General features: G+C 36.2%; 4 protein-coding genes across 4 annotated transcripts in view; 2 read left to right on the plus strand and 2 right to left on the minus strand.

The window, feature by feature from the left end:
* Nucleotides 1-41: 41 nt before the first annotated feature.
* Nucleotides 42-13,085, plus strand: casp8 (caspase 8, apoptosis-related cysteine peptidase). The gene is made up of 15 exons (XM_058778837.1): nucleotides 42-200; nucleotides 1,926-2,227; nucleotides 2,449-2,548; nucleotides 2,747-2,885; nucleotides 2,991-3,064; nucleotides 4,246-4,329; nucleotides 4,639-4,756; nucleotides 4,843-5,347; nucleotides 5,623-5,751; nucleotides 7,879-8,107; nucleotides 8,309-8,432; nucleotides 8,817-8,930; nucleotides 9,010-9,132; nucleotides 9,255-9,759; nucleotides 10,741-13,085. Exons 2-15 carry the CDS (start codon nucleotides 1,929-1,931, stop codon nucleotides 10,877-10,879), a joined length of 2,682 nt encoding a protein of 893 aa, XP_058634820.1. The 5' UTR covers nucleotides 42-200; nucleotides 1,926-1,928; the 3' UTR covers nucleotides 10,880-13,085.
* A 7,506-nt stretch (nucleotides 13,086-20,591) lies between these two features.
* casp20 (caspase 20, apoptosis-related cysteine peptidase) lies at nucleotides 20,592-24,339 on the minus strand. Its single transcript, XM_058778828.1, has 5 exons — nucleotides 24,217-24,339; nucleotides 23,160-23,509; nucleotides 22,962-23,067; nucleotides 21,835-22,333; nucleotides 20,592-21,687 (listed from the first exon to the last, which is right to left on the minus strand). Exons 2-5 carry the CDS (start codon nucleotides 23,484-23,486, stop codon nucleotides 21,555-21,557), a joined length of 1,065 nt encoding a protein of 354 aa, XP_058634811.1. The 5' UTR covers nucleotides 23,487-23,509; nucleotides 24,217-24,339; the 3' UTR covers nucleotides 20,592-21,554.
* The window catches only part of adam23a (ADAM metallopeptidase domain 23a), a 29,070-nt gene continuing 27,179 nt past the window's right edge, over nucleotides 24,243-26,133 (minus strand). Inside the window, exon 27 of the mRNA XM_058778818.1 lies at nucleotides 24,243-24,321. The gene's annotated coding sequence lies outside the window, so the exon portion shown is untranslated. The remainder of the gene's footprint in view (nucleotides 24,322-26,133) is intronic.
* On the plus strand, nucleotides 24,512-25,766 carry LOC131542290 (dystrotelin-like). Its single transcript, XM_058778832.1, has 4 exons — nucleotides 24,512-24,561; nucleotides 24,869-24,943; nucleotides 25,043-25,244; nucleotides 25,329-25,766. The coding sequence occupies exons 1-4, from the start codon at nucleotides 24,543-24,545 to the stop codon at nucleotides 25,444-25,446; spliced, it is 414 nt and encodes a 137-aa protein (XP_058634815.1). The 5' UTR covers nucleotides 24,512-24,542; the 3' UTR covers nucleotides 25,447-25,766.

Consider the following 26,133-nt stretch of genomic DNA (forward strand, 5'->3'; position numbering starts at 1 on the left):
GTTAACCCCCACAATTATTATATAACACATTTGTGAAGAGGTTCTTATGTCACTTCCTGTTGAAATTGAAAAGCTAGAGAGGCTGAAACTGAAAGTAAGCAATGTAAACGTAGTAGCTTTAGCATGTCGCTCAGACTCTCTTGATTGTGATTCTACGACAGTTTACCATTTTATTTCAGTTGGATGTTGTAAATATAAAGGTAAGAGGAGTTTTGATCATTTAAGTTTAATTCGATAATAAGTTGTTCGAGTTAACTTCCACGACTGTGTTCGTCAAAACCTAGTACCGGTTAAGTTTGTCATCGCAGTTACATTGTAGCATTCGACTAGCTGAACAAACGTATTTGACACCAAACTTTTTAAACCGATGGCAGTAGTGTCTTGAAGTGTGATTTGATACACATCTAAAATGTTTAGTATAAATGTATACATGTTATACTTTTCGTTTAATGGCCCAAGTGGCTAGAATAGTTAAAAAAACTATCGAATTTAAAATACGTTAAACAAATGACTAAAACTGGCCAAAAATATACACTTAAACCGGGGCTAGTTGTTACATGGAAAGATTGTCACGAGGCTATATATCAAAAACTGTGTTTTTGAATCAAAAGTGTTCGAATTCGTAGTTTTGAATGCTGCGTTCAAATACCTAGTTCAAATCTTATTAAATGCTATTTGTGAATTCTGTCCTAAATTAAAATTCCAAAGTAATCGTGTTTTGAATTATTTGTAAACAATAAATACACTCTAGAAATATATCATGAATGCTCTTAACGTCATGTTCTCAGGACAAGGATATTTTTCATACTGGGTTGGGCAAGTAGTAACATGTTTTACTGGCAGTGTTGCCAACTAATTTTCAGAGAAAGTTGCTAAAGGAAGGTCAGTTTGTCACGACGCAAAATTGTCACAACATCAAATCTCAGCAAAAATATATATTTTATATATGTTCATTTAGATTTGTTTGTAAAATAATATGCATAATATAATATTAAAATATAAATAACTGTATTTTAAAAAACATTGAATTATTGAACACACATTTTTGAATGATTACAAAAATGTTATTTACACCTACAATTTAAGTTTTTATTTATTTATTTAATAGCTAGTAAACTAGTAATATAACACATTCTCAACAATTATGCTTTAAGCAGTGTATTAGTAGTTAGTATACTACACTCCAAGAAAAGGCTGTAAAAATAGGGCACAATCAACTGTTAATATGAAATAATTTTCCGTATTGTTTTTTTACCTGCATTTTAAATTACGCATTGTGTTTTCGGGTTACAGGGTTACAATGGATGATGGATAACGTCCTGGAAAATTACAAGTAGCCTATATTTTCCATTTTTCTTACAGCATACTAACTGATCAAGCTATCGTACAACAAAGTGCAAGCTACTAACCAGGTGTATCATAAATAAACAATTATTCAGTTATTATTATTATTATATTGAAGAACTGCAAATAGCAGCTAACTCAGTTCATGTGATGTGTGTACTGCTAGGCAAAATGTGTCTTTTTATTGGATTAAAAAAAAACTTATCAAACTCACTTATCACTTAAATTTGTTGCTAGGTGCTTTTGGAAGAAAAAGTTGCTAGGATAGTCTGAAAAGTTGCTAAATTTAGCAACAAAATTGCTAAGTTGGCAACACTTTACTGGGACATTCTAAAATGCTTAACGTGGCTTAACGTACGTAAACAATTACCAGGGAAACCCAAATTTTTGTCAAACTTTACTTGTAACCAACACTAACTACTGTCAAAAGAACAAGCCCTTATTCCACAGATAAAGTGAATAATATTACATTAAGCGTTTTAGAATGTCCCTGTTTTACTGAACTTATGGTTACCAGACAGATGCCAAAGTAAGGACTTCCTCGGTTGTTTTCAATGAGTCTTTGTTTAACATTGTTACAGAATATGGATCTTCAGAAGTTTCACAAGATTGATGAGAACCTGACCAGTAGTGAAGTGGCCCAGCTGAAGTTTCTGTGTATGGACCTAATTCCCAAGAAACGTTTGGAGACAGTGACTGATGCCAAAGAACTGTTCCTACGACTGGACGAGCAAGCACTGCTTGAAGACGGGTTACTTGTCCCAGAGCTTCTGATCACAATTGGACGCCTTGACTTGCTTGGCATCCTGAAAATGTCCAAAGATAATGTGGAAAGAAATTTGCTACAACGTGACGCATCTAGTAAAGGTGTCTCAGCCTATAGGTATGAAGAAAACGCATGGTAAATGTAGATTACCGCGATCAAAAATCCCCTTTAAAGCTGATGGAGCACACTGACATGCTAAACTAGATAAACTAGATAGAAGTAGTTGCCAACGCTATCAGTAACACATCTTTTTGTATTGTACTTGCTGTACTGTTAATATTTTATGTCACAATGCTTGTGACTCACTGAGACTTTGTCTCACTCTCTTCTCATCACAGAAAAATGCTATTTCGTATATCTGAGGATATGACAGAAGAAAACTTTCGTGCAGTGAAGTTTCTTGTGGAAATTCCAAGGGCAAAACTAGGAACATCTGCTGTGAGTTATATATTTTGAGCCCTGAAGTAATAATGTTAGTGCAGGTTACACAAATAATAAATTGTGAAAGTGGTATATGTAGTTGCTACCTTGACTGCACTGACTAGCTTTGTCAATTTTATTATTTAATTAAGACTGTGACTATTAAGGTTTGCACTTTAACCTGTTACTACAAGAGATTTTATGTGAATCATACAGACATTTCTAGATGTTATGATTGAGATGGAAAAGCTACAGAAGCTTGGGGAAGACAACCTGGATGAACTTTACTGTATTCTAGACAAATGTGACAAACAGCTGGCCTGCAGGATAGAGGAGTACAGGGCCCGGGAACAAGGTTACTGCTAAAAATCAAATCAGTTATCTACTACTTAATTATCTATTTTTCTAATTTCTCCAAACAAAAACAACTTCTTCTTTTTTTTTTTTTTTTGTCCAATAGGAGGCAGACTTCCTCTACGGGAAGTGTTTGGTAATGTGCAAGTTTCCTTTCCTGATGAAAGTATGCCAAGATATGTAAGTATGCCAAATACATTATGATGCATTGAACACATCATTTTCACATAGTATAACCCCAATATTTCTTATGATGTGGATTTATGTGTAATTTTAGAAAAAAATTTGAAAACTTACTTAAAGGGATATTTCACTCCAAAATGAAAAGCTGCTGTTAATTTACTCACCCTCAGGCCATCCAAGATAGGTGACTTTTTTCTTTTTTCAGTAGAACAGTAAAGAAGATTTTTAGCTGAGACCATGGTTTTCGGTGATTCATAAAATACAAGTCAGTGGTTACTGTCACTTTGACTGTCAAAAAAGCATATCGGGGAACTCAAAATGAATATCCATGGCTCCTGGCGGTATATCTTCTAAAGCAAAACAATCTTCTTTACTGTTCTACTGAAAAAAGTCACCTACATCTTGGATGGCCTGAGGGTGAATAAATTAACAGCAGATTTTCATTTTTGGGTGGACTATATATTTAAAAATATCTGTGTTCTATATTCAAGTGACCCAACAGAGTACCAAATTGCTATTTTTGTTGTAACATACAAAACCCCCAAAAATTTAATTAATGTCAAATATTTAAATGTATTAATTTGTTTTATTATTGGTTTCTAAATGTTTTTAATTGGTTTGATTCTCCTCAGAAAATGGTGATTATCCACTATACGTTTTTAATGTAGTCTGGGTAGTCTAGTTTCGTTCATGATTTTTAAGCATGAGGCCATGTACCTATTGGCATTGTCCTAATTTGGCTGCTTCAACCAAGGTGCAGGTCAATTTGAGCCAAATTTCCACAGAGTTCGACTGGACACACTCCTTTATTTGTTTCCACTCCTTTAAATTTATAAACCTGTTAATCTTGCTATCCCAACTAAATAAACTCTTATTTTATTAATTCCATTTACTATTGTTTTTCCCCTGCTGGTATTTTTTTGTGGTCACAACACACAGCTTATACTTGGCATTTTTAACTTCCTGAAATGAATGCTTTCATGTAAATGAGCATTTTCAAAAAGAAAGGCCTTTAAAATACCAGTTCTGCTTTTTTATAATAGTTGTAGTTACATTTCAACACATAGTCCAGTATTTTATTTGGTGACGATTACATTTTAAATGATAAAATATACTGCAATTCAATGCAAAATAACCTCTGTTTTTTCTCTTTCCTCCACATTTTGGCTTTATCACAGCAAATGGAGACAGTACATCTCTCACCATGTTTTACCTTAGGGAGGAGGGACTCGGTTGTTACCGATTCAGACACTGAACCCAGAGTAAATAAGACACATTACATTTCATTCTTAATATTGTTTCATTGTTACATCACAGTTGAACATTCTAAATAACTATTTGAAGCACCACTACTTTTTGTGGCTTTTATAGTTTTTATAGAAGTTACAAACAATAGCATAAACTCTAATCACAAACAGATGTTTTTCATTTTCATAACGTCACTGCTGTGACAAGCATGATTTATTAATGATCTTCTATTAATGGGATGTGCACGTGTATACTGGCTGTTTGTGAAGTGTTATGTAAATAAAAAATGTAATTTCAACATGATTTGCTTTGCATTCATGTAGACGGGGGAATATTATAATGTGACTCAGCTACCTCTTGGATACTGTTTAATCATCAACAACTTCAACTTTAAAGAAAGGTCCTCATTGACCAACCGGACAGGAACGGATAAGGACAAAGGTATTTCCAGCAAATGCATCTGCATCTTATCTGTAATCCTAAAAAATGTGTTTCTAAATTAACACACTTTCTCTCTGTTTCTGTAGATGACCTCAGCAGAGTGTTTCGCAGAATGCATTTTGAGGTTGAGGTTCAGGATGATCTCACAGCTTCAGATATGAAGGATGTGATAAGGCACTTTGCAAACAGGGATCATACTCGTATGGGTGCTTTTGTCTGCTGTGTCCTTTCGCATGGAGAGAAGGGCACAGTGTTGGGTGTAGATGGTGTAGAGGTTGAAATCCGTGAACTCACAGTCCCTATTGCTCAATGTCGTACGCTAGCATCCAAGCCCAAGCTTTTCTTCATTCAAGCCTGTCAAGGAAATGAGGGTCAGAATGGTGTATTGACAGCGGATGCACCGGAAAACGCTACAGAAGAAGACCCATATGTTGAAGACGCTTATAATCCTGCAGCACACTCTATTCCTATAGAAGCTGATATGCTAATTGGAATGGCCACAGTAGAGCGTTACCAGTCTTACCGCCACACTAAAGACGGTTCTATCTATATCCAGGAGCTCTGTAATCAGTTGGAGAATCTCTGCCCCAGGTGAGTTCAAGAGGAGACTCTGTCATGTCTTGAAAGAAAGATGCATGTGGGTGGGTTTGTAGAAATTCATGTTCCAGTTCTATATGATGATTGCACATGGGTGAGTTTACTTTGCAGTTAACGTTTAGTTTCCACCTGTCAACCCATGGCCCAGTTTGACCCATGTGTGAAGAATTTATTTTACACTACCATTTCAAAAGATTTTTTTTTTTTTTTTTGATGGTTTGATTTAGGTGTGTCCATAGAGTTATATTCTTGTCTGCTTTTTTTGACAGAAAAGAGGATATCTTGTCCATCCTGACAAAAGTAAACCGTGAAGTGAGTTTAAAAAGTTTGAGGGGCCGCAAGCAGATGCCTGAACCTCGATATACCCTCACCAAGAAGCTGGTCCTGCCCATGGACTGAAGCTTCTGATTGACTTTTGTGTGACTGGATTCATGCTGGAGAAGTTTCCGTTACTTCATTACTCAGACTTGATTAATCCTTCTGGGAGGATCAAGGCACTTTGGTACTATAGATTCAATTGATCTTGCTGCCTCTGAGTCTAATCTTAATTATTAAATAAGTTCAAGTTTGAGTTGAAGTTTACTGGTTGTGTGGTCTTCATTTGACAATGCAATTTAAAAGTAATAAAACATTTATATTTGATACTGGGAACAAATATTTTTAAACTAATGTTAAGCATGATGATTTTATACCAGCAGTCGAAATGATTTAGTTGTGAATGCTGTTTGTAAATGCATATTTTTGCCATTAATGTCTTCCTTGGCAATCTGAATAAACTAAAACCCAGAGAATTTGAAGTCTTTAAAGAAATCATTGATGTCTAGAAAAGAGTGGGATTAAATATTAAACATCGTCAAAGGTCTCATTTTTATATATTATTTAATTATTTTAGCAAATAATGGCATCATGTTTTGCATCACAAAACACAAAATGTCATTTTCCACCCTCTCTCTGACTTTTTCCATTATTATTTTATTAAATTTTAACTGCAAAATGTTCTTCTGTTAAATGGAAATGCATGAGTACAAGAAACAAAAAACTTCCCAGTTTCTTAAAATAATGTTCAGTGCCACCTCTATACTTCGACTCGCCTCACCATGCTCCTTGTTTAAAGAAAGGTACTCAAACACTGCCAAAGATCTTATATGTATCTATTAAAACATAAGTTATCTTTTCAATTGACATATTATCATTTCTTTCAGCCAGCGTCCTATATTTGGTGCCCAAATACTTTTCTAATTTAAAAAATAAGCCATTTAGTTTGCAGGATATACACTTATAAATGTATATTTAAAAAAAAAAAAACTTAATCTTAGAATATAAATGAAATAAATTGTAAAGGCAATGGAAAATAACATCAATGATCTTCTCTGTCTGCTCTATCATTTCTTTCACATCCGTCTAAAACTTGTTGACTTCACACTCCCACAGTATGCAATACTATCTGTAAACTCACTGCATTAAAGCAGTGTCATCTCTATTCTTAGATGGGTGACGGTGGCATATCAAAAGAGTTATTTTGTGATTTGAATATGAAATTATTGTAGTGTGTTATAAGAATATTGTATGTGTGGACTCAAGTGACATAAGATTATTGTTAATGTATTAAGGCTTTTATTACTTTTGGGGCTTTTGACCTTATTCAGAATGTATTCATTCCTATTTTGTGCACAAATAAATAAAAATGGTTGTGAATATCAACAGATGTTATTGTGAACAATACAAGGGACACTGCAGCTTTTATATTTAATAATAGAAACACAGGTCAGTCTGGGACCTTCAGCCATGATGAAAACCATCTAGGTTGCTGGTATATGTGGGCTGAACATCTTCAGTATTAATCCACCCCAACATTACCTCAAAATCAGACTCTAGAAAAAGAAAAGGAAGAGAAAAGTGTGTACTAAATGAACAATAATGTAATTAATTGTCTTGGTAAGGTGTTCAACTGTGTTATACTTGAAAACTGACATTGTTCCATGTTATAAAGCAGCTTTCCCTGTGTTTATTAAGTGCACAGATCCAGAATGACACATTACCCCCTGTTCTTTCTTGGGGTGCTGAAAAATATTCAGAGGGAGGAAGTTAGGTTCCCTCTACCTGCCATTTCTTTGTGGAAATTTTTATTCTGCAAGTGAGGGTAAAGCACCGAATGTTCCTGAGGACATCAACGCTTTTTAGAGGCAGGCCTAATTGCAATTGTTTGTCCCAAAATGTGTAGGGGTGATGGTGACAAGAAGTTAGGACATGAATCTCCATACAGAATCTCCTTCTATTTCCGTTTAAAATTAAACGTAGGCTACTAAGGGTGGTAAACAGAACCCATTCTTCTAATATTAATAGTTAGGCAAACTGATATCTGATTTTGAAAGTTTAAATCTTGACGTTTTAGGAAACAATACATTTAATGAAAGAAACATACTTTTATGTTTGTATTTTTTAAAAAGGGATTTCCAATCAAGTAACTATTTACCAGTATGTTCGTTGTTTCAGAGCATTTAATTTTTACGACTGCAATTTCGAAGGGCGGAGATTGGAAATCTCAGAGCGCGAGAAATCTCAGATTGTCCTCCCTCCCTCCCTCTCTCCGTCCCTCCCTCCTTCCTTCCTTCCCTCTCCCTCTCCGCAATCCATTCGGCCAGTCAACTCAACTGGTTTAAATATCGTGTCAACAGACCCGGCAACATCAAAATATTTCCTTCTAGAGTGGTCTGCATTGTTTTTTTTTTAAACCATTGTAGGTTTTTGGCTGAGGTGAGTGTTTACTGTTTAGCCTACCTCAATGTTTTCGCGCCTGTGCACAAAAGCGCGCGAAGAGCAAAACTTCCTGTTTTCTCCACGCAAGCTGCACTGTGAACTAAATAATGCCCCAAACATTTAAAATTCTACAAGTTCTAAATTTGATGCATGATTTCGTTGATATGCAAACATGTAATGTTTCTGCTGTTATTACAGATGGGTAAAATTGGGACTGCCAACAACAAAAATCGGACAAGTCAGAGTAACAAGAATGAGCGGAAGGTCAAAGCATCAAATAGATCAAAAAGGAAAAAGGCTGTAAGGAGGAATTCACAAGCAAGTATTTCATTTTATTAAGGCAGTGAAAGTGAAAGTGATGTGATGTGCAGCCTAGTATGTTGTCCAATGGAATTTGTACTCTGCGAGTATTTAACACACATCCGGAGTAGTGGGCAGCCATTTAATGCAGCGCCCAGGGAACAATTGGAGGTTAGGTGCCTTGCTAAAGGGCACCACAGTTATGGGTAATGTAGAGAGCACTGTTGATTCTCACTTCCTGAGACTCGAAACCATGACCCTTCAGGTCTGACTCTCTAACCACTAGGCCACAACTACCTCCGACAGACTGAAATGTCCTGTTATTTAGATTAGTTAGATGCTTTTTGAAAATTATATTTCTGTGACATTTTTACATTATTAAAAGTGTTTTATGTCATGTAGGAAGACAAAGAAAACCTTCCCGAATGTGTTCAAAAGACAAATGTACCTAAAAGAAAGCGGGAGCCCCTTCAACCAACTGGCAATATTTCTGATCATTACCGTAAAAAGAAACGTGTGGGTAAGTAGTTTACAAGCTGTTAGGTTAATAAAATATTAGCCAAGCCTGTCCTTCTCCTAACATGTCCTTATTTTCACAGTGTCAACACAGAAGGAATTTTATCCCATGTCAAATAGGCCTCTTGGATATTGTTTGATCATCAACAACTTTAACTTTGAGAGGACGTCACTTGGAAACCGGAGAGGGACAGATAAAGATAAAGGTATTTTTGTGAATTTGACTAGAATTTCTTCTTCTTTTTTTTTTTTTTTTGATATGTACTTTAATATAATCTGCTATTGGATTTGTCAAATATGGCATTGTGCATTTTCCTTTGTCTTCTAGATGATCTCACCAGAGTATTTGAGAACATGTTTTTCAAAGTTGAGGTGCAGGATGATTTGCAAGCGTCAGATATGCAGAATGTGATAAAGGAGCTTGCAGAGAGGGATCACTCTCAGATGGATGCCTTTGTCTGCTGCATCCTGTCCCATGGAGAAAAAGGCTCTGTTCTGGGAATAGATGGAAAACCAGTATCGATCCGTGAACTCACACAGCCTTTTGCTGAATGCCACACTCTAGTTAACAAGCCAAAGCTTTTCTTCATTCAAGCCTGTCAGGGTAATGAGACCCAGCAAGGTGTTTGGATGACAGATGGACAGGAGAACACTGGAGAAGAAGGAACATTTGAGGAGGATTCTTATACTGCAGCATCGCACGGTCTTCCTAAAGATGCTGATTTTCTCATTGGAATAGCAACGGTTGAGCACTACAGATCTTTCCGCCACACAAAAGATGGCTCCATCTTTATCCAGGAACTCTGCAAACAGCTGGAAAGTGGCTGTCACTTGTGAGTTGTGGTCTTGATTTAGAGAAGGTTTTGATTTTGAAGCTTATGTTAGAATTAAAGACCCTATATGCATTCGATGTTCAGAAGAGTTCACCCAAAAATGAAATTTTGCTGAATATTTACTCCCCCCTCAGACAGAGCTGATCCTCCCTATACACAGAATACGCAAGCTGCATAGGGCCCCCTTGCTCTCAAAGATGTTTTAATTTTAGTTTCTTTTTTGAATTTGACCAGGGGTTATGAAAACATGAATGATCATTTATTTTAATGCGGTGCGCTGCCACGCTCTCTACCTACAAATTAGTCAAATCATTTAACGTGAATGTCGTACAGTCTCTTGCTCTTACTAAATAAAAATGAGTTGAAAGTGTACCAAGCCACGGAAGAGATACTGTTTCTCGAGTGCTTTCCATGAGCGCGATTCGAGACGGAGTGAAACACGGACAAATGCGTTTTGTCCATTCTTTTATTATTGAATAATTTCTCTCCTGATTCAGATGAGAGAACTTTTTCACAATGGATTTTAGTCAGATGTAACAGTTTGAAGTTAAAAACATGTTCGCTTCACAATAAGTTAATGAGCTGAATTCATGATTACTTGTAGAGTGTGATGTTTTTATCAGCTGTTTGAACTCTCATTCTGACGGTACGCAGAGGATCCAATGGTGAGCAGGTGATGTAACGCTACATTTCTGCAAATCTGTTCTGATGAAAAAACTTCATCTACATCTTGGTTAGCCTGAGGGTGTGTAAATTTTGAACAATTTTTCATTTTTGAATGAACTATTCTTTTAACATCCATTTTGGGTGAGTTTTTCAAAAGTAGTGCAATGCATCTTGAAAACACATTGTGGTCTGATTGTCACCATCTAAGGTTGGGAATGCATTGGCCACATCACATTTGTAAACACTAATGCATTTTGATGTGTCACAGACAACACCTACTCATATGACTGACTTGTATCTTTTTGTTTCCTGCAGGAAAGAGGACATAAACTCAATTTTGACAAAGGTGAATAGAATAGTGAGCTCCAAAATCCTTCAGGGTTGCAAGCAGATGCCTGAGGTTCGCTACACTCTAACCAAAACACTGGTCCTGCCCATGAAGCAAGACTCCTGATTAGCTGCGGCTTGACAATCTGGCATCCATCCATCCCTTCCTCACTTGTGGGAAAAGTGCCTTTTGTAATGCATATAGAATTTTAATCCTGAAAAGTATGTACTGTTGACAGCTAGCGGTTGAAATTGGTACTGCATTCTAAATTCAAACTATTGGAGAAATAAGTTTCTCCCTCCTCCTCGTCAAACTCAGTGCTCGCACTGGATGCCAGGTTGAGGACATGCAACAGGAGTGAGCGCAACTGACAATGAAAGGCAACTTACATTGCCTTACACTGTAAGTTGTTACGATGATTTATCCATATTTTAATATACCTCTTTATAGAGCTTTTTAGATGGATGCTGAGGCTTTTTAGGTCAGGTAGAATCTGTGATCACTGACCCAGTTTGTTTGCTGCAAGGCTGCAATATGCCTTGTTTTCTGCCAACTGGCAACCCTGGATTTTAAAATATAGTTGGGTATCATACAGATCAAAACAAAAACGGACATTCAGACACAGAACGCACATTTCAAAGTGGTATAACTGAATATAGCATTTTTCTTCAGAAAAACAAGTATGAGAACTTAGAATGTTTCCTAAATATCTGAAGACATGGTATTTTTTATGCTTTAGTACAGTCAAAAAAAGGATAACTGCACCTTTAATTTGGAATTCCAGTGTTGACCCGTGACCTTATAATTATCTCCGGCTATCAATATGACATGGTTTAAGTATATGTGGAATTCCATCATTGACCCATGACGTCCAGAGGTAATATGTGACCCTGGACCACAAAACCAGTCATAAGGGTCAATTTTTCGAAATTGAGATTTATACATCATCTGAAAGCTGAATAAATAAGTAATATCGTTTGTTAGGATGGGACAATATTTGGCCAAGATACAACTATTTGAATATCTGGAATCTGAGGGTGCAAAAAAATCTAAATATATTGAGAAAATCACCTTTAAAGTTGTCCAAATGAAGTTCTTAGCAATGCATATTACCGGTACTAATCAAAAATTAAGTTTTGATATATTTACAGTAGGAAATTTACAAAATATCTTCATGGAACATGATCTTTACTTAATGTCCTAATGATTTTTGGCATTAAAAAAAATGAATAATTTTGACCCATACAATGTATTTTTGGCTATTGCTACAAATATACCCCAGCGACTTAAGACTGGTTTTGTGGTCCAGGGTCACATATGAGGATTGATTGATTTTGAACCTTGACAGGTTATTGTATGTATTGTTTTATTTTTATGGACATATTTATGAGGTGAATAGAATAGTGAGCTCCAAAATCCTTTAGGGTTGCAAGCAAATGCCTGAGGTTCGCTACACTCTAACCAAAACACTGGTACTGCCCATGAAGCGAGGCTCCTGCTTGGCTGTGGTATGACAATCTGGCATCCATCTATCCCTTACTGCCTTGTGGGAAAAGTGCCTTTTGTAATACAAATAGAATTTTAACCCTTAAAAATAGAGTATGAATTATTGACAGCTAGCAGTTGACATTGGTACTGCAGTCTATTGAAGAAAGCTTGCTCACACTGGTTGCCAGATTGAGGACATGCAACAGGAGTGAGCGCAATTGACAATGGAAGACAATGAGCCTTACGGTGCTTTTCCACTGGTAGCGAGCGCTGCGGAGCGAGCTTTTTAAATTAATTCCTATGGAAGTTGAGCTTATTAAACGCTTGCGCGGTGCATTATGGGATTGAAAGCGGCACAGACAAAGCGTTGAGAGCGGCTGAGAGCATCAAAAAGATTGGGCATTCCTCGACTTTATGCAAATATCGAGCGAAAAACGCCGCGCAACAACCAATCGCTGTGAAAAGAGGAAGATGAAACGCAAACAGGGTGTAAACATTGTTTTTAGAGACGTGCTCTGCCCTAGGTGCAGTTATGCTTTTTTTAAAAAAACAAAAAACTAAAGCATAAAAATACCATGTTTGCCGATATTTAGGAAACATGCTAAGTTTTCATACTCGTTCCTCTGAAGAACAATGCTAGGCTATATCCAGTTATACCATTTGAAATTTGCATTCTGTGTCTGAATGTCTGTTTTTTTTTTTGGTCTGTATGATACCCAGCTATATTTTAACATAGCTTTTGAAAGAAATTTTTTTTACATGCAGAAAATAATTTTTGTAAAGTTTTGTGTAATATGCACATATCTGCAAAAGTTCTGTATTGTAAATACCAGTTTGTAATTAAAAAGTGAAAACAAATTGGTCTCAGTTGGTTCTCTTTGATTAAACAGCTCTAGGCTTGAGTTGGAACAAATGTACATGTATATTTAAGAACACTTTTATGAAAGATCTAAGGTGTGTAGTATAATAATAGAGGAAGGAAGGACGCTTCTTCATGTCAACCATCTGTTTTCTAAATAACAAATAATAACAAGGGGAGTCAACCTTGTCAAAATTTTTGATTGGTGACCTTTGACCTTTTACCCTTGACCTTGGACCACCCACACATCTCACGTTCACCTTTGACCTATTAATAATCTCCATATGTCAATGTGCCATATGGTTTTAGCATATTTGGAATTCCAGTGTTGACCCGTGACCTTATAATTATCTCTGGCTATCAATATGACATATGGTTTTAGTATATGTGGAATTCCATCACTGACCCATTACCTCCAGAGTTTTTATGAGGATTGATTGATTTTGAACCTTGACAGGTCAAATTTGAACTTTTCAGGTTTATTTTTGACCTTTTACATTCAGAGACATCTGTTGACCACATGTGGGTATCCTGCCTCATTCCATCTCATGGTCACTCTACGGTCATGTGAGGGAAGAAGGTATCGGCCGAATCTAATGTAGAAAAGACTGGAATATACGAAAGACTGGAACAAAGCAAAACATTTACTATAGTTTAACTAAATGAATAAATATAAATCATCTTGCATTTTTCCAAGAACGGGAAAAAGATTTCCTTGTGCAGCGATGCCCATCTTGCGAATGAAATCTTAACAAAAAAAGTGCTTAGTTTAAGTTGAAATATAAAACTCACACAGCAAAAAATGGTGTGTCACTCAACATGACGTGGTTTGGGCTGCTTAGAAGCATCTGTTATGGGTAATAGTTTCACATTGGAAGCGACCCCTAATGTTTTGCTCAATTTAAAAATGACAATAGGTTTTTGTGTGTGCATCTTCAAACACAACCGTGTCATCAGGAATCCCCATCCACGACAGCCATGCTGTGACGCTTCCTCATAGAGGATGCTAGCACAGAGGCCATTGTTCAAAATACTGCTTCATCATTTAATATAAGTGTTTGTCATGTAAGAAAAAGTTATCAATCGATTATAAACACCAATGTCAAAATAAGTAAAGGAATAAAGGTTTTAATTTTAACAGGTCAAACTATGAGGGGTATTGTGGACCCTGACAGGCCCAGGCATGTCAAATTGCCCTGTTTTATGGGAGGCTTTAGACATAATGATTTTTATACTGTATATTCTATAAACACAACCCTCATAGAAAACTTTACTATATTTCTTACATCTTATAATAAATAAATAAAACAAACATGATGTATAATGACAAAACAAAAGCTTTCTTTAACTTTTAGCTGAAAACATAAAAAAATGCCTTATATTTGCTTTACGTTTTTTGGAGAGCAGAAGTAGAATGATGAAACGATGGTCATACCTCAATTGAAAGGTTTACAAAAAATGCATTTAAAGTTGGATCATAAACAAATCTCACAGACCCTTGCCTTGTCCATAGTGAAACTGAGGATCTGACTACTTTAGACCCACACAGAGACGGGAGGGGTGAGGAAGGAGTTACAGACCAAACAATCTGAGATGTTAAAAGTCTGTTCACTTTTTTCTAAGTGAATGTTTTAAATGTGCTAAATTTATTTCAAAGCATAATATTACTATAAAGTTTAAATCAAGTGTCCCAAAATGACACTGAAATGAAATAAATTAAATAAAGTGTCCCTTTTTCCCAAAATCAGAGATTGTAGGTTTTGTACTACACTTTTTTTTTAAAAGTATAGTCTATTTAAAATTATTACAAATTAACTTCACATAATGCATACAGAATACAGAAAAAAAACCCTCTTGATCTATTGTGACTAGATTTTTCGTAAATTTATATAAATTTTCACTGTTACGCAGATGACACCCAGCTCTATATATCTTCGAAGCCTAGTTCAGTATTGCCGTCTTCCTCTCTTTTGCTTTGTCTTTCTGAAATTAAATCATGGTTTATATGCAAGTTTCTCAAAGTTAATAGTGCGAAGACTGAAATTTTATTAGTAGGTACTAAATCAAAACTGCGTAATTGTGGAAGTTTTACACTTACTATCGACAACTCTGTTATCTCTCCTTCTTCTCAGGTCAAAAGTCTGGGTGTCATCCTTGACAGTACTCTGTCTTTCGAGGCACATGTAAATAATATTACACGGTCCGCATATTACTATCTGCGAAATATTATATATTATATATTATTAATATATAATATCGTCTTCGACCATCTCTTTCTGTTAATGGTACTGCTGTCCTCGTGCATGCATTGGTTACCTCTCAAATTGACTACTGTAACTCTCTGCTCAGTGGTGTTTCACAGAAACTTATTCATAAACTTCAGATGGTTCAGAATTCAGCAGCTCGGATCATTACACGAACACCATTGTATGAGCATATTACTCCAGTTTTAGGGCACCTTCATTGGCTTCCAATCAGATATTGTATTCAATTTAAGATTTTACTTTTTACTTATAAGGCTCTTTATAATCTAGCACCTTCATATCTTAGTGAACTTCTTCGTGTGTATGTACCTACCCTATCCCTCAGGTCTTCTGCTTCTGTGACTCTTGTTGTACCATCTGTACGTTTGACTACCATGGGAAGTAGAGCCTTTAGTTGTATTGCTCCGACGATTTGCAATACTTTACCTCAAGATATACGTAATAGTCTTAGTCTTTCAATTTTTAAATCACGTCTTAAAACTCATTTTTTTTAGATTAGCCATTTTTGTATTATTGGTTATTGTGTTGTTGTTTTTTCCCTCTGTTTAATTATGTATTTTATTATTGTAAGGTGTCCTTGAGTGTCTTGAAAGGCACCCACAAATAAAATGAATTATTATTATTATTATATGCTCTTATGGTCTGTTAAAATTGTTTATTCCTTTACTTCTTTTGATAATGTTTGTTCATCATTAAATTCGGCCGATACCTTCTTCTCTCACATGAGTGTAGAGTGACCATAACACACCATGAGATGGAATGAGGCAGGATACCCACATATGGTCTGCAGATGTGGCCGGATGTAAAAGGTCAAAAATAAACCTGAAAAGTCGATCAGTCTTCATATTATACCTAGGTCATGCGTCAATGATGGAATTCCACATATGCTAAAACCATATGTCATATTGACAGCAGGAGATCATTAAAAGGTCACAGGTGAATGCAACGTGGGTGGTCCAAGGTCAAGGGGTCAAGCCCCTCAGGGTAAAAGGTCATCAATCAAAACTTTGACAGGTAGTCCAGCATAGTGACAACTACTGCAAGTTGATGCAATGATGTATCCATGTTTTAATAAGCCTCATCATAGCAAGTACCCTAGAGCGCACCCCGAATCCTATTGGTCTGCAGTGCTGCTGAGTGGTTTGCGATTGTAGCTCCATGTAGCTTTGTATTTCTGTTGTTTTACTATAACTCTCTGTTGTTTAAACTGCTAAAATGTAACTTAATTATCATCATACTTCTCATATCATCTAACTAATTTGACATTGTTCGCTTTTTAATCTAAACCACTAGCGCAGCGTGTTAGCATTCCATTAGCCTGTCAGCTTGTCATTCGTGCCTACCGTTTCTTATCTCATTCTCTCGCTCCGTTTTCACAAGTTCATCAAACAACTGTGTTAAGTCGGAATCATTCAACAATTACGGTGATTCATGGCTTCTTCTCCTGTTATTGTCACTTGCACTGCTTGCCACATGTAGTCTAGTCTTCTCTGTCAGCAGTGAGGGATTCACATGTGACAAATGCTGGGAAATAGTTCGGCTGACAGAGAAGATTTCAGAACACATATCCAAAATTTAATTATAAGAATGTGAAGGTCTTAGATATGGCTTTGGATGCGACTAGCTCAGCAAGTCACATACATAATTTAGTTCTGGTTGCAGAGCCCTCGCAGCAGGGCAACTGGGTGACTGTGAGGTGGGATTGGCCCTGTCCCAAATCGCACCCTAAACCCAAAGTCCATACTTTTGTGACATAATACCACTTTGACTGTTGGTAGAAGTCTGCCGCGGAGCTCGCCTCAGTGTGTCGTCGTTTGAAGTATGCATAGAGGGCGCAAAGCAGCCACAAAGGGGGCACTCATGAGCACCCTTCTGAAAGCTAAAATGACGAATGGGACACTCTATGGTCTCGTGGACTTAACGAATACGCACACACAGCGCACATTGTAAGCCCACAAGTGCACATGAATTGTGCCATTTGGGACAGGGCCATAGTCACGGGACAAAACACCACTTTTCAGTTCCTATCAAAACATTAAAAAGGTTCTCCCCACTCAGTGATGCGACCACTGAATAACCTGATGAAACTGCCCTATAGTTATGGTCGATTCTATTGTATTTAAGGGTAACAATTTAATTATGTTCAGCAAATAAAAAAACAGATATAATACAAATAACCAAATGATAAAGCTTGGCTTAATGGATATTCGATCCTTTTTTTATGAAAGCACTTTTTGTAGATGATATGATCATAGATCATAACCTGCTTGATATTTGTGTGCTACTGTATGTTTGACAGAAACCTGGCTAAAACCAGATGATTACATAACTTTACCCCCCAAGATTACTGTGAGCATGATACATGAGCAGCACCCAAAAGGTAAAGGGGGAGGTGTTGCTACAATTTATAGCAATATTTTCAGTATTTCTCAAAGGTCTGATTTCAAGTATAATTCTTTTGAAGTAATGTTTTTTTATGTAACATTATCTAGAGTAATACATGTTAATGATACATCCCTGTTGACATCTGTACAAGCTTCTGTATACAGGCCAGCAGGGCACCATATAGATCCTATCAAAGAATTTGCTCTTTTTTTTATCTGAGTTACTGAGTAAGTGGCTGCAGATAAAGTCTTGATTGTTGGCGATTTTAATATCCATATAGATAATGAAAAAGATGCATTGGTTTCAGCTTTTATAGACATTATTTGAAGAGTTCAGATGCAAAAGCCTCTGAGTGCCATCTGAAATTTTCATCTAAAATGAGCATTTTTGGCTCCTATGTTTAGGTTCAGTAATTTTACTCTAATGGCAATGTATAGGTCATTTTCTATACAATTAAAGTGAAATAACTGAACATAAATATAGGAGAGTGATTAAAAATGCTCATTTTAGAAGAAAATGTCAGATGGCACTTGGAGGCTTTTGCATCTGAACTCTTCATTTACTCTGTTGGGGTTAGACAACATGTGCCAGGACCTACTCATTGTCATAATCATACTTTAAATGTAATATTATCACATGGAATTGATGTCAATGGAAGAATGGAAAAATCTACACAAAGATTAGTCTGTTTCGTTCTTGTTCCGAGGTCACCGTAGCCACTCAGATCCAGTCCATATCCAGATCAGATGGTCACTGCAGTCACCCGGATCCAGTCCGTATCTAGATCAAATGGTGGATCAGCACTTAGAGACGACCTCGACAGCCCTGAATGTCAGCTGGACCAAAGAGACAGATCCTCTGCAAAGACCTTGTCACCTAGACGGCCATCGGCACAGATGAGTCCTCTGCACATTTCTGAGTTGTGTTGCACTCTGGAATTAAACCACGCCATGCTGGGTTCGTCTGGCCAGAGGAGAACTGGTTCAACGACTGAGCCTAGTTTCTCCCAAGGTTTTTTTTCTCCATTTCTGTCACCGATGGAGTTTTGGTTCGGCTTGGCTATGGCATTTTCAGGTTCTTCAGAGGAGTTGTAAGTTGCCCAATGCTTCACATGCATTAGGGTATAAAGTGCTATTAAATATATTGCTATTATATATCAGTTCTATTTGTTTTTAAGGTTCCTATTTTATAGTAAATAACGGTGCGTTCATGCCATGTCATAATTACTGTGATTACGAGATGAGAATTTTCTGAGAGCTACAACTTGTACCACCTGACCACCTCAGATTCATTAGATGCTTTGCTTGCATTAATAGTGCGACAGGTCGAAGTCCAAGGGTGTGAACAGTTCTAAGTAGAACGTCACATGTTGTCAACTTGAAAATACAGTAATTACAACATGGCGAGAATGCAACATAAGTGTCCACGTGACACGTGACATCTCACATGTTGCTCCGCCCTAATGTGTCGCCCCACCCCATCGTCCAGACTGTTTGTCATAGAGCTTTTTAGATGGATGCTGAGCCTTTTTATGTCAGGTTGAATCTGTGATCACTGAAACTTTGAACTCTGAAACTGATTGTTTGCTGCAAGATTGCAATATTTTTTCCCACCAAAACTTTTTCCCAGGATGTTAAAATATAGTTGGGTAAATTGGCAATGGACGGAATCATAAAGACCAAAACAACGACAACAAAAATAACAAACATTCTGACAAAGAACGCACTTCAAAGTGGAATAAATGGCTGTAGCATTGTTCTTCAGAGAAATGAGTATGTGATCTTAGCATGAGTCCTAAATATCTGCAAATATATGGTATTTTTATGCTTTATTACAGTAAAAAAAAAAAAAGATACAGCAGCTTGAAGGACTGTGTTTTTCTATGTATTGTTTTATAGGGAAATATTTATGACATGGCCAATTGTTTTTATCATCTAAATTTTTATAGTGCTCTGTTCTGTTGTGTTAAAACTGAAGAGATCTATTTACTTATGTAGTGTCCCTAGAAGACAGGTCATAATGGTTGGTTTGATGTTTTATTCATACCAATGCTGTATTTAAATAACAAGCTGACAAATCATCAGAGGCATAAAACAATTGTGATACAAGAGGTTAAATTATTTGAAGATATAGGAAACTTGTGATAAATTGCTTTTTGTAAATGTATTTCTTTTCGATGAGCATTTATAAGTGATTATCATGTCATTTCTTGGTCCTGCCTGTGGAAGTGTGCTTTGTGAAGCCTACATTTGGCACATACTCTTTATGCTGATCTTACACCATTATATTTATGTGTTGAAAAATGCCTATTTTAATTGGATAATGTCAAGTGCATTTCATTGTATGGGGTAATGCACCAGGTTTTTGTATTTAAACACTTCAATGACTTACATGCAGAAATTAGTTTTTTGTTACGGTTTGTGCAATATGCATATATTTGCAAACGTTCTGTATTGTAAATACCAGTTTGTAATTAAAAAGTGAAAAACAAATTGGTCTCAACTGGTTCTTTTTGATTGTAGGCTTGTACGTGCATAATTAAGAACACTTATGAAAGAGCTGGGGTTTGTGTATAATAATAGAGGAAGGAAGGAAGTTTCTTCCTCATGACAATCATCTTTTTGCTGATATTTTACTGTTTTTATACAAGGGAAGTCCAGGAACAAAATAAAAGAAACTAAACTAATCCTGGGAAGGACAAGACTTAACCAAGAACATAGGAAGCACTAGGGCTATATGTACAGACAGGGCCAATAGACTAACAAGAAAACAAGAAGACAATTAAGGAACTAAAAGATGAGAAAAACTACAGAGAAAAAAACAAGACACTACACACAGAACAGGAGATATGTAACAGTTTTCAGGTTCAGATTTATTTTGGTTCATACACTTTTTGACCAGTCGATCAATTACACTCAAAAAGAGCAATTCTAGCCAATGGAGTATTTTACAACTAATCAAAACTAACGTTTGTAGTCACTATAGACATGCCTTTTTAAGATCTAATTCAAAATGTCTCAATATTCACATTTCAGTTATGATAACATCAAAATTGGTATATATATATCCATTTCAGCATAATTTCAGTGCATGGTAGAAAACTGTTCCCTGTGAAACAAGTTGGGATAAAACCAGCAGGCTTCGTGTCTTACTGCACTGATAAAGCACCATAATAGCACACTATGACAAAAATGAATGGTTAATTTTAATGTTTTGTTTTTTTATTACTGTTTAGGATAATTTAAAAGATTATTATTGCAGTTATAGGAAGAAGAGGTTACTGATCCTGATTACTTTCATGTAATCTTGCTTAATTCAAGCACTAATCACAAACTGCAGTTTGTAGAAATAACAGCTCTTTTGTTAAACTTGCTTTTGATACATACATTGTTTTCTGTTGTCCTACCCTACATATGTATGCTTATGTGTTGTATTGCAGATGACTATGAATATAATATCAAGATACATTTCATTCTCAATGCATTAAATTACCATATTTAAAGATTATTTTATTATAAAATACCTGGATCAGTGTATTTGAATTTGATACAGAAAGAACATAAAAATAATAGTACAAATGTGTAAAACATCTGCAAAATGCAGTAATAATTTTTTTATCAGTTGCTTATAAAAAATTGAACTCAAATGGCTCATAATTCCCTTGTAAACAGTCCCGTTGCTGATTTAAATACAGACTTAACATCAACAAAGACACATGAATGTAACAGTAAAGTATAGATTGCCTTAAAAATGACCCTATAAAACCACAATGCATATCAAGCCATGCGGTACACTGAAGGAGCTTTCAGTGGTTTGCTGGCAGCAGGACCAGCTTCATCCTCATGGCGACTTCATGGACAGGCATCTGTTTGCTCTTCAATCCCTGCCTGCTAACTTCATTATTCACACTAAGCAGGATGGTCTGGATGTCTGTACCTCTGGAAACATAAAATGAATACAAAATTACTCTTTTTAAAGTACATATAGATTTTATGCAAGTAATCCTTTATCATTTTCTCTACTTTGTATACTCAAATTATCATGATGAACATAAAAATGCTGCATAAAAAATGCATGTTACTAACTTTGGACAATGCTGCTTTAGGTTTCGGCAAAGTGACTGAATAAACCAGGAGCCCTCTTCTGGATTTCTATAAGAAGAGTGACCATCAGTGGTTGACCTGGCAATAAGGAAATCCGTGTCAGCCGGAATTGTGATATCAAAATCATCACCATCCACCTCCATGTCTGACTCTTCATCATCTGGAGCATCTGCTTGGACATGCACACGTTGTTGATTTCTATTCCCACGACATGCCTGTATGAAAAACAGCTTGGGCTTGCCGGCTAGCTTCTGGCAGTTGTTGCCATTGAAAGGCTCTCGTATTTCATCAACAGAAATAACAGCACCATCAGTTCCACAGACTCCTTCCTTCATGCCATGGGAGAGGGTGCAGCAGACAAAGCAGTCTCCATCTACTGTCTTCCCCACTTCCTTGAGGAGATTCTTCATCTCAGCTGCAGTTTTATTTCTGTGCTCCACCACCTTAAACCCCAGCCAGTGGAACACTTTGGCAAGACACTCTGGGGTTAAAAAGAGAGAATAAGAGCAACTCCATCAATCCAGCTGAACAAATTATTCAAAATAAATAATATTTATAAATATTATAATTTAGAATTGAATAAAAATTAAAATTATTCTTAAAACTATTTCTAAAAGTATAAATAAATAGATCGTTAGAATTATTCAAGCAAATCCAATTATTTAAAGTTTTCTTCACACAATGACTAAAAGTAAATATGTTTAAGGAATATTTCACCCCAAAATGGCACCAAAATTGACCCATTTTTAAGCCATCCAAGGTGTAGATGAGTGTTTCTTTGTATCGGAACAGATTTGGGGAAATTGAGCACTACACTGTTGCGGACACGCAAGCTAAAAGCTGTTTTTAATAAATTATTGTGGTGTTTTTATCAGCTGTTTGAAATCTCATTCCAGCGGCACCCATTTACTGCAAAGGATCCGCTGGTGCACAAGTGATGCAATGCTAAATTTCTCCAAATCTGTTTTGATGAAGGAACAAACACATCAATCTTAGAATGCTTGAGGGTGTGCAAAATATCAGCAAACTTTCATTTGTGGATGAACTATTCCTTTAAAGTATCTTATGCTTACTACCTAAACACATCAAAAAATGTTTAAAAAACTAACTTTGGTCCTCATCTGATCCTCTTCTTTCCTTCATGGTCGCAAAATCTACATTATTGATGATTACGCAAACACCACGTGGAATTTGTTCTATTTTGTATTGAGAGACCTGAAATAAAAGCACATATGCACATCAGTGGAACAGAACATACTTGACTGCCGCATTTACAGTAGGCTGAAACTTTCAAATATGAACTTCACCTCCTGCACTGGAGAGGTGTGTGGCATGGCTGGAAAAGCAATAACGACATGATTCTTTAATTTTGGAAAATCTTCCAGTATTTTCTCCTGTCTTAAAAGGTCAATGAACTGGCAACAAGTTTTCTCCCCCTTTCCCATGAGTATGTCAAGTAGACTGATGACTTTCTCCTCTCTTTTAGTAATATCTGAGAGGTTCTTGTATTCACGTTGAGAAATAAGATTAGCCTCCTGCACATGCTGCACGATGATATTGGGATCTTCAGATAAAGTCTCCAAGAGGAAAATTTTATTTTGGCGAATTCTGTTAAATGATTCTTTTTCCCCCATAGTTTAAAATCAGCCCTGAAGAACTGGAGAGAAGAAGAAGAGACGTTAGTTTGTGTAAGTTGTTTATTTACAATAAAGTAACTGAACGCAAAGCATCTTCAGTACAGTAAATTGTTCTTATTCACTTCAAAGCAAAGATGCATGCTATACAATAATAATATACAAAGTTAAAAAGTAGTCAATAAGCTAATAGCCAATAACACTGACGTGGACTAAATGAAACAAAAGCTCTGCTCATACATTATTAACACCAAGTAATACAAACCAGCTAAGTGGCAGCTTGTGCACGCAAGTTTGTAAGTTGCACAAGGCTTGATGTTCACACAAGGAATATTTCATGTTACAGCGTTCAGGTGAGCCATATGTTCACTATTATGTATATTATTAATAGTTCGACATATTGTCTAAAACTTACTTGACAATTTACTATTATGTGTTGTGTTTATGACTTTAGTATTACATAGATCGGTTTACGATTCTCAGACGAACCGGATAAAAGAAAATGGGGTTTATAGTGTAGTTTTTCAAAAAAAATTTGCTTTCGCTTTCCTTTTATTACTATGAACACGGAGAGAGTGTAGCAGTAGCTAACTTATTTGCACTACTTAAATCACAATTATACATATTGTAGTCTATCTAATGTGCAGTGATAGTAACATATACGCTTTAAGATATGTTGTTGTTAATAAATACTTTGTTACATTTACAATTTTACATCTAAATCACCCACCTTCTTTTCAGATGATGCTTTCCCTCTAAAACCGCGTGGCCGCGCCTAGAGCAGTGTGGGGTTGCCAGATATTCAAGGTTGCCAAGTCTTCTGTTTGGCCGACCGCTGTAAATAGTCAATGAGGCAGTAATAACTAACTTTCTTTTTTTTTTTTTTTAAATACTTTATTTAATGGAATTGTAAACAGTATTTACAATAAAATGTAAAGGTGTAATAAACAGCATTTGCAATAACTCTAAAATGTAAATAAAAGTGTAATTAGGCAATTTATTTATTTTCCCACTTGTTTAGAAATAACCTTGTGGCTTATTGAGCAGTGGACTGTTATGGATTTGGATAGCACTGGTAAGTTTAATCCCTATTTTCATTAATAAAAAACTGAAAATGGCAAAAAATGTTTGTGTAAAAAGCAGTATTGGCTGCTGCGGGTTTGTATAATACCATTTTTATAAATTATTATTTATGTTGAGTGTGTGTTTACAATGAAATTGGCACAAATTCAGGACAACGCAAGCTATATTTTTATTTTTAAAATACATTTATCGAAAAAGATCCCATCTTGAAACAAGTTGTGTTTTGCAGTTAATGCAATTATTGTTAGTCTTCTCTTTTGTGGTCTTTTCATGTGTCATTTCACATATTTCTCCCATAGAAGGTCTAAATGAAATTCGTTCCGCAGTGTATCGAGCTGCTCTAAAGCTTCGCACGTTACAAAAACTATGTCAGAGTGAGTTTTTCCATGTTTATTTTTATGTGAAATACAGCTGGATGCATTAGCATTATATTATCTCACCCACCTGCAATTGTCTTTTATTTCAATCTTCAGTGCACCTGGTGTCACTGCAGGATTTGCGCCCAGTTCTAAATACTTTGTGCAGTTCTGGGGAACCAATGATTAGTCTTGCTCAAGAAGATGTACAGCAGCATCTAGAAGAGCTATTCCAGAGCATTTCACATGAACTTCCTGATGAGGCGGTTCCTGAAGCCACAGATCAAACCACCAGGCTTCTCTTTAAACTGTTCGACAGGTGAAAGATAACTCTGTTGATTCAACATTGTAGTCTCTTTTTGTATTTATGCATGTGCACTTTAAACTTTCTGCTTTCTTTTAGAGAGCAAACTGGTGTTATTCTGCTCAGGTCAGTGGAGGCCGCGCTGATCGCCCTCTGTGGAGACACTCTCTCAGCTAAACACAGAGGTCTGTTCTACATTCACTTAATTTCTAAGTGATTTAATCTTTCAGCATGAAAAAATAGTGTTTAGAGTCTGTGTTTGTGTCTTTGCAGCTCTGTTCCGACTGGCTGAGAGCTACAGTGGGAATCAGGAGAGTGACAGGGGCTCTATCAGTCGAAGTGCACTCAAAATCCTGCTGGAAGACCTCAGCCAGGTGAGAAAAACAATCCAATGAATTAGACTCACTTCTAACAAATACCAGCAAATTTCTAACTAAAAATGGTCTGTTTAAGGTTCCAGCAGTGGTTCAGGGAAACCATGTTTTTGGTCAAGCTGAAGCTGCAGTGTGCGCTTGCTTTAATGGGGTATAGTATATTTTTCCAATAACTAATTACTGTTTTACTGTATTTATGATTAAAATAAATGTAGCCTTGGTGATCTTAAGATAATTCTTCTAAAACATAAAAAGCTCAATTATTCCAACCTTCTGAATGAAATATTAATTTCAGAAAGTTCTCACCATCTTATTTTGTGGTCCGTGGCAACAAAAAGTTTGAAAATCCCTGATTTAGCAGAATCTTTTATTCAAAGCAACATACAATCCCGATTTTCTCTTAGGTAAATAGTGCACGTGTGACTGAAGAGCATTTTATTGGCTGGCTGCAGTCAGAACCCCGGCTGCTGCTATGGCTGTCCACTCTCTACAGGATTTCAGTGAGTGAAGCTGTACAGCACAGAGTCCGC

Source organism: Onychostoma macrolepis, chromosome 06 (genome assembly GCF_012432095.1).
Source record: "Onychostoma macrolepis isolate SWU-2019 chromosome 06, ASM1243209v1, whole genome shotgun sequence".
NCBI lineage: Eukaryota > Metazoa > Chordata > Actinopteri > Cypriniformes > Cyprinidae > Onychostoma > Onychostoma macrolepis.

What these genes read in the sequence shown, in the direction of transcription:
- LOC131542290 (XM_058778832.1), top strand. An exon ending in GTTACAAAAACTATGTCAGA is followed by an intron (nt 24,944 to 25,042) that starts GTGAGTTTTTCC and finishes TTCAATCTTCAG; the next exon opens with TGCACCTGGTGTCACTGCAG. An exon ending in CTCTTTAAACTGTTCGACAG is followed by an intron (nt 25,245 to 25,328) that starts GTGAAAGATAAC and finishes GCTTTCTTTTAG; the next exon opens with AGAGCAAACTGGTGTTATTC.
- casp20 (XM_058778828.1), bottom strand. Translation starts at nt 23,486, where the DNA reads ATGGGGGAAAAAGAATCATTTAACAGAATTCGCCAAAATAAAATTTTC. An exon ending in ACACCTCTCCAGTGCAGGAG is followed by an intron (nt 23,068 to 23,159) that starts GTGAAGTTCATA and finishes CTTTTATTTCAG; the next exon opens with GTCTCTCAATACAAAATAGA. An exon ending in AGGATCAGATGAGGACCAAA is followed by an intron (nt 22,334 to 22,961) that starts GTTAGTTTTTTA and finishes TTTTAACCCCAG; the next exon opens with AGTGTCTTGCCAAAGTGTTC.
- casp8 (XM_058778837.1), top strand. Translation starts at nt 1,929, where the DNA reads ATGGATCTTCAGAAGTTTCACAAGATTGATGAGAACCTGACCAGTAGT. An exon ending in GTACAGGGCCCGGGAACAAG is followed by an intron (nt 2,886 to 2,990) that starts GTTACTGCTAAA and finishes TTTGTCCAATAG; the next exon opens with GAGGCAGACTTCCTCTACGG. An exon ending in CTGGTCCTGCCCATGGACTG is followed by an intron (nt 5,752 to 7,878) that starts AAGCTTCTGATT and finishes GCAATTTCGAAG; the next exon opens with GGCGGAGATTGGAAATCTCA.